General features: G+C 45.7%; 2 protein-coding genes across 2 annotated transcripts in view; both read right to left on the bottom strand.

Annotated features, from left to right (window-relative positions):
• gnao1b (guanine nucleotide binding protein (G protein), alpha activating activity polypeptide O, b) overlaps positions 1 to 1,247 on the bottom strand; it is a 7,799-nt gene extending 6,552 nt beyond the window's left edge. Inside the window, exon 1 of the mRNA XM_044029909.1 lies at positions 1,202 to 1,247. Coding sequence (XP_043885844.1) covers positions 1,202 to 1,206 — 5 coding nt within the window. The 5' untranslated portion in view covers positions 1,207 to 1,247. The remainder of the gene's footprint in view (positions 1 to 1,201) is intronic.
• A 2,138-nt stretch (positions 1,248 to 3,385) lies between these two features.
• Positions 3,386 to 7,596, bottom strand: tradd (tnfrsf1a-associated via death domain). The gene is made up of 5 exons (XM_044029910.1): positions 7,523 to 7,596; positions 5,212 to 5,365; positions 4,828 to 5,108; positions 4,539 to 4,686; positions 3,386 to 4,066 (listed from the first exon to the last, which is right to left on the bottom strand). Exons 2-5 carry the CDS (start codon positions 5,360 to 5,362, stop codon positions 3,768 to 3,770), a joined length of 879 nt encoding a protein of 292 aa, XP_043885845.1. The 5' UTR covers positions 5,363 to 5,365; positions 7,523 to 7,596; the 3' UTR covers positions 3,386 to 3,767.
• Positions 7,597 to 7,816: the final 220 nt, after the last annotated feature.

Raw genomic sequence — 7,816 nt, 5'->3', positions numbered from 1 at the left:
TGGACACAGTCAGTGGACATGGACACAGTCAGTAGACATCAGTGAAACACATTTAAAACTCATTTCACTTCAGACACAGTCAGTGTCTCTGAATCACACTCTAGATCTGCATGAGAGGCTGATGAAGATGAGGATGAAGATGAGGATGAAGATGAGGATGAGGATGAAGATGAAGATGAAGATGAAGACGACACCTAAACATGTTTCTGCTGCTCACTCAGACTAAAACTAAGCACAGCACTGTTTCACTGCCCAGGGACAACCATGCAGAGACAGTGAGGACGAGGAGGAGGAGGAGGAGGAGGAAGATGAGGAAAAAGGATGCAGAGACACTCAGAGACGCTTGTCACTGAAGGACAAAACAAACATTTGTCCTTCTCTCTAGAAAGTTAACTAAGAGGTTTAGTGCAACACATCAAAGAGTGATTTTAAAAAATCATGAACGAGTGATTTCAAAAAAATCATGAAGGAGTGATTTTTAAAACATCAAAGAGTGATTAAGAAATCATGAACGAGTGATTTAAAAAATCATGAAAGAGTGATTTTAACACGTGAAAGAGTGATTAAAAAACATGAAAGAGTGATTTGACTTTGAAACAGAATGTTTACATGTGGGTTCAGGGGTCAGGGGTCAGATTTCTGCGTAAATCCGCTTTATAAAGCAAAGCACTCCGGAGATATCAGGCACTTAAAGCCATTAAGATTAAAAGCAGAGGTATTCACTAATGGAGCCATAGATAGTGACCTCACACACAGAGACACAGACAGACAGAAAGACAGAGACAGACAGACAGACACAGAGAGAGAGAGAGAGAGAGAGAGAGAGAGAGAGAGAACACCCTCTCATCTCCACTCTCTCTCTCTCTCTCTCTCTTAATCAAAACCATGTTAAGTACATTTCAGCACCAGGTCGTGAACAGCGGTCTGACAGACAGACAGACAGACAGACAGACAGACAGACTGTGAGGCAGCAGTAGCAGCAGCAGCAGGAGGAGGAGGAGGAGGAGGAGGAGGAGCTGGATTCACCGGCTCTCCTCACACACACACGGCCTCACGAAACATGGCGGCTAAGAGAGAGAGAGAGAGAGAGTGAGAGAGAGAGAGAGAGAGAGAGAGAGAGAGAGAGAGAGAGAGAGAGAGAGAGAGAGAGAGAGAATCTCGGCCTTTGATTTCGTGACTGAGTTCAAATAAAATCACTCACTTCATTTGTTTGACGATCGTGCTTTACCGGACTCTCCTCCTGCACACACACACACACACACACACACGGAGAGAGAGAGAGAGAGAGGAGCAAAATCAGCAGTGAAATCAGCACCACGGACAGCACCACCTCCACCCCACGCACTCCCACATACACATCCACAGTCACACCGAGTCCCGCGGATCCTCGCGCTCACCGAGCAGCAGCAGCTTGACGTCCTTGGCGGCCTCCAGTCCGTCCTCCTTCAGGTTCTTCTCGATGGCCTTGCTCCGGTCCAGAGCGGCGCGCTCCTCGGCGCTCAGCGTACATCCCATGATTCAGGCGAATGAACAACAATCCGCGCTCGGTTCTCCGCCCTGCTCTCCTTCAGCCTCTCTCTCTCTCTCTCTCTCTCTCTCTGTCTGTCTGTCTGTCTGTCTCTCTCTCTCTGCCTGTCTCTCTCTCTCTGTCTCTCTGTTATTGCATTAGGCCCAGGACTGAGCCACACAAGGTCCACGCACGCACACACACACACACACACACACACACTCTCTTTCCTCCGTGACTGTGGACAAGCTCGCGCTCGCTCGCTCTCTCTCTGGAGGTTTGGGGGGTGGGGTCGTTGTGCGCGAGCCTGCGGGGTTGTGGTTGTTGTTAGGCGGGGAGCAGGAGGAGGAGGAGGAGGAGCAGGAGGAGTAGGGGGAGGAAGATGAGGAAGCGGAGGAGCAGGAGGAGGAGGGGGAGGCCTCTACAGGGCGGCGCAGATGATGACAGCAAGCGCGAGCGATTCGATCGCATGTGTCCACGCAGGAAAAAGATGCAGGGATGTCCGATGTGCGCGAGGCTCAACTACCGCAGACAATCTGCGTGACGTCAGAGGGCCGAGATTTAATCACGTCCAGTGGGAGATTAAAGAGACTGTAGTCCAGACTCATGTCTGCGTGGACAGTCCTTTTAAACAGAAATAAACTTTCACTGACAGAAGTGACTCCTGACTCCGCCTCCTGACTCCTCCTCAGAGGTCAAACCAAATAATAATATTAAAAATCACTAAATATTTAAAAAATCCTTTCAACTAAATAGCATGTAGTTATTCTGCGCCCTCAAACCTGTGCTCCAGGCTCCACCCACAAACCAATGGCCAAAGGAAGAACCAGGAGGTGGCTCTTCGTTGTATGGTCTCCAGCCAGCCCTCATCCTGGCCCACAAAACTCAGACCAGCTCCTCTCCCATCTCTCACCTTGGTACCAGTCCCTCTGTTTGCTCTGGACCCGGGACTTTCCACATGCGGGTTGACTCCAAGGTGGCACCCAGGTTTATCGGGCCCTTTAACCCGGAAGATCATCAACCCAGCGGATCCCAAGATCCCTTGCTCCACGAGGGTCTACCCCACTTTCCACGTGTCCCAGGCCAAGCCTGTTCCAGAGAGTCCACTGGTCCCCCTGCTGGTTTTTGGAGGTTCTGTCACAGTTATTCATCAGTTCACACACTCACCTGACTCCACCCCACTCTACCTGCCAGGACACACCTCCTCATCAAGCCAACACGACTCACCTGTGACCACAGCCTCTCTTAGTTCTGAGACTCTCAACGTTTATTTGCAGACTGACTCTCGTTTGCAGACCCTGCCTGAACCCTGACCTGCCTCGGCCTGAACCCTGACCTGCCTCGGCCTGAACCCTGACCTGCCTCGGCCTGAACCCTGACCTGCCTCGGCCTGAACCCTGACCACGTTTGTGCCTCAGTGTCTCTGGTTTGTGTTCCCTGGACTTTCTGGTGAGTTTCTCTGCTGTGATTCTGTTAGAAAGTGTCCTGAGCTGCATGTGGGTCAACAGTTTGTTTACAGTTGTGATGAAATATGAACAATGACCGAAAACGGACTCAGTCTCAGTTTCTTCTAACGTAACGACAACTCTGTCACAGCCGACAGAAAACCAGGCGAAAACTGTGTGTGTGTGATTAAAGCTTCTAATCCACACATCACATCTGGATGATGGATGGTCAAATTGAGTAAAATGGGGGTTGGGATTTTTTTCCGGTGGATTCTGAATGAAACGAGCTGAGAAAACATCCATCAGTGAATTTACTCTTTCACAACCAGGCTGAGATAAAACGCCGCGCGCGCGTGCGGGCGCGTGGCGTGTGCGTGCGACAGGCAGCAGGATTAACACTAAATTATACCTGACGACAAAATGATGTTTTCACTTTTAATCACATTAATGCATCAAACAGAAAAATGAAGACTTTTTTTCCACAACCATTTAATTTGCTGTTGTTCGGTCATTAGTTATGAGACCAAATATGTTGACAAAGAGGAAAATGATAAAAAACAACAGTTTAAACAGTGCATTCAACATTAAACAGTGATGACTCATCATTTTATCTGGATGAAAAACATTAATAATCGTAACAACTCCAGCAATTCAACATACGACACACACACACACACACACACACACACAGTCACAGGAATGATTTCAAACGTGAAGATGACAGACGTCAATCAAGAAGAAACGTGCAGCGACAGGTGGGGCGACCCGTCCTCGTCCACTCGTCCACTCGTCCACTCGTCCGTGCAGGACACGCGTTACTCTCGCGGCTCCATGTCCAGAACATGCTCAGCCAGGCTGGTGAGTCTGCAGTCGTCCAGAGCTTTGACGAGCCGGCTCAGTTTGGCCGCTCTGCCCTCGGCCTGGATGAAGCGGTTGAGCAGCTGATAGGCCTGCTCGTACAGCCCTTCTCTCTCATACTCGTAGGCCAGGTTGTCTATGGCCAAACCCTTGAGAGCGCGGCAGCTCTTTGCCAGAGCTCGGCCCACGTGTTTCCAGTGACGACCCGCTCCGTTCGAGAAGTTCTGAACATCTGCTGCTGTCAGCATCCGGTCCTCTGACGAGCCGAAGGAGACCGGACACAAAAGTATTGGTGTAAGTAAGTGAAGTGTGATTATTACATAAATGAAACGTCCACACAACAATACAAAAGAGCACATGATGAAACTAGTGTGAATTACACAGTGAATAAAATAACTTTAGAAAAAAGGCTTTTTAAATCATGATTCTCTCCCTGGATAAATGACTCTGTAACGTCGTCATCAGTGGGAACATGAGAGCAGAGTGCACACGCTCTTCTTCTTCTTCTTCTTCTTCTTCTTCTTCTTCTTCTTCTTCTGATCGAACCAAACGCATTTCAAAACTAAATCTTTTCACGCTCATCGCTCTCTTTCCCATGTGCGACACAGAACTACGTACAAATCTCCGTCTTCACCTTGAAAACACGACCGCTACATGAAGACCTTTGTTTATAGAACCAGATTATTTGGAAAGATTGAAAGATTCTTTCCACCTGGCTGTGAACTCACCAAACACTTTATTCTGAAATTTGAAGGAGTTCGTGGGGACGGGAGTTTCTTCCTGTGTGATGATGGTGCACTGTGGTGCCGGACCGAGAGCCTGACGCTGCAGCTGCTGCTCCAGATGATCGATCTCCTCATCACGCAGGCGTTCTGGCTGCACAGTACACAAGAACGGAACATTATTTAACATCAAACATCCACAGGCAATAACAGATAGAAAACTCATGGACTTGCTCAGACTCTGACCTCAGGAAGATTCAGGCGGAGTCAAAACCAGTCAGTGAAAACAACAGACCTGTGAAAGGTGGATGTGCTGTAGGCAAAGTTCCAGCTTGTCCAGGTGGAGGTCCAGGATGTGTGTGCTGGCCTTCAGCTGAGTCTCCACCGTCAGCTCCTGTGTCAGAGCGAGCAGTCGACAGGCGTGCTGTGAGACAGACTGTCTCACCGCTCCAGAGCTGTAGCTCTCCAGGAACTGCCGACAAGCTGCCACGTCCACAAACTTCACCTCCACGCCCAGGAAGGGATCAGCGTCGTGGACCTTCAGGATCTCATAACCACCCAGACCTCCTGCAGAGTCTGACCATGGACAGTATTCATCACTGAGTGTGTGTGCAGGGATGGTGCTCACCTGTCAGTGTGTGTGTGTGTGTGTGTGTGTGTGTGTGTGTGTGTTGCTCACCTGTCAGTGTCAGTTTAATGACTTTGAAAACGATGAACTTTCCCTCTCGGTCTTTGAAGAGCGACAGCAGGTTGACGTCGGGACAGCGAGACTGCAGGAACAGAACTGCACATCCTGTCCACCATGCACCATCCACAGTCTTGTCCGCCATTCTCTGGACACACGTGAGACATGAACAGAGAGGTGTGTGTGTGTGTGTGTCATTCCGCACCACACACACACACACACACACGCTACAAACACACTAAACATCATGCGTTTGTGTGAGACGCTGTAAATGAACCTGGAGGAAACTGTGACCTACGTGTCAGAGTTACAGATGAATCTTTTTTCCACTTCAGTCATGTTTCAGTATCAGTACAAAAGTAACAGATCAGTAAAGTGTTAAACTGAGATTATAAAAAGTGACAGCTTTTTTTTGTTCCTTTCAATACAAACATTTAGAATCTTTGAAAAGTGCAATTATTATTATTATTATTATCATAGTGTTATGTTGTAGTGATGATAATAATAATGACTACAAGATAATAAAAGTGTTTTTATTTAGCATCAACACTGACTCAATATTAATGATTATGACTGAGAAGACATTTAAAACATTTAATGAGTTCAGTATAAGAAATCATTTTCATTGACTGCAGAGTTTCTGTTAAACATTGAAAATGAAAGTGCTGTAAAGTCAAATGTGAGAATGTTTAACTCTCACTGTGCTCACTGCTTGTGTTGTGGCCTCAGTTTCCCCTTAGCTTTTTTACCCCAACCTCCTTTTCAAACCTTCATTACATAAAAACGGGCTTAATCTCAGTCGTCCCCTCCCCCAGAACCACTGAAGCTCTCTCTCTCTCCCCCTGGTCTGTCTGTCTGTCTGTCTGTCTGTCTGTCTAGGATGCACAGCGCTGTGCGTGGAAAGAGCATCTCCTGAGCTGGATTATATTCATGTCCTCATATTTCACTAATACACAGTGTGCTGGCGACCGACTTTACAGGAATCTCCACAACTTAGCCAGTATGTAATTATATGTGATCCTACCCTCTGCTGCTGTGGAAGTAAACTGTGAGATTAATTCAGCAGCTATATGAGGATTAAGTGATCATCAGGAGCTTAAAACATATCATTTAGCTTGTGCTGCCAAAAGGCAACCTCTAGTATTCCATGGAGAGCTCGTGTAACATTGAGGTGAAACAAAAACAATCAACATATTTGCACTGATTATTGATTTGACCTCTTTTGTGCTGACGATCATGTTGTCGCCTGTTTGTTGAAAGCAACATTTAAGCAACAACGACGACGACAACTGTGTATCATCATTATTATTATTATTGTTGTTGTTCATAAACTGTCATATTTTACTAGATGGAGAAAAAAATGAAACAGGGAAACATTTCAATTCTGCCAACTTGACAACTTGACAAATTGACAAATCAATTCTTAGTTGAAATTAACTGAAACAAAGTCACGAGATTCTCCGTGTGATCAGAGTCTCAAACATCAGGCTCCCGTTCGACGGTATCACCTCTACATTATCGTCCATTTCCCTCTAGATGGGAACAGAAATCTATCATCATCTTCTTCCACTGCATCCTCCAGATGAGGATCATGGGTCAGGTCGTAGAGGAAAAGAAACTCACACAAACACCAAACTAGTGACTTTCCTTCTGTGAGGCAACAAAGATAACCACTGCACCACCATCATGTTCTTCCTTTAAGGAGCAGCAGCTCGCTAAGTTACCAAAAAGACTTCCATATAATCACAAGCAGATGTTTTGGAACAATTTTTAAATTATATATGTGTGTGTGTGTGTGTGTGTGTGTGTGTGTATATGTATATATATATATATATATATATATATATATATATATATATATATATATATATATATATATATATATATATGTGTGTGTGTGTGTGTGTATATATATACATATGTGTGTGTGTGTGTGTATATATATGTATGTGTGTGTGTATATGTATATGTATACATATATACATATATACATATATATGTATATTACTCGTGTGTGTGTGTGTGCCTCTGAATGAATAAGAACAGTTGTTTGTTGTCAGGGGAGTTACGGAGGACATGTCTCACCGCGTGAGACATTATTTTCTGTTAAAATGATCAAAAGTTGAAGGGAGTGTTTGTGTCACAGTTACGCTAACCTCACGTACGGCAGACGTAAGTGCCGTAAAACCTGCTGTAAAGAGTCAAACAAAGCGCTCAGAGATACGGAAGTGAACAGACGAGCTCCGTGATTTTCATTCACGAAGATAAAATCACTTTAAAACACAAACAAAGTTTTAAAACTTACCTCAAAACTTTACGTTCAAGTTTTCGCCGACGCTTCCTCCTCACAGGCCACACCCACTGACAACCTACTTGCCTCCCATTGGCTTAGCGCAAATCAAGACGCTCTCTGATTGGTCAGAGTAATCAGCACGAGGGGAAAAAAAGTCATGACAGGAAGGAAATGTTTTTTTTACTGTAAATATTCACATGAAGGAGAAACTGTTCAGGAACAAACACAAACACGTTCATTTAAAGATTACAGGAGGAGGGAGGACAGACAGACAGACAGACAGACTCACAGACAGACAGACTCTTT

The sequence above is a fragment of the Solea senegalensis genome, linkage group LG7, assembly GCF_019176455.1.
Source record: "Solea senegalensis isolate Sse05_10M linkage group LG7, IFAPA_SoseM_1, whole genome shotgun sequence".
Classification (NCBI taxonomy): Eukaryota; Metazoa; Chordata; class Actinopteri; order Pleuronectiformes; family Soleidae; genus Solea; species Solea senegalensis.
The sequence above is the reverse complement of the archived record's forward strand: the minus strand, read 5'-3'. Positions and strand labels throughout refer to the sequence as shown.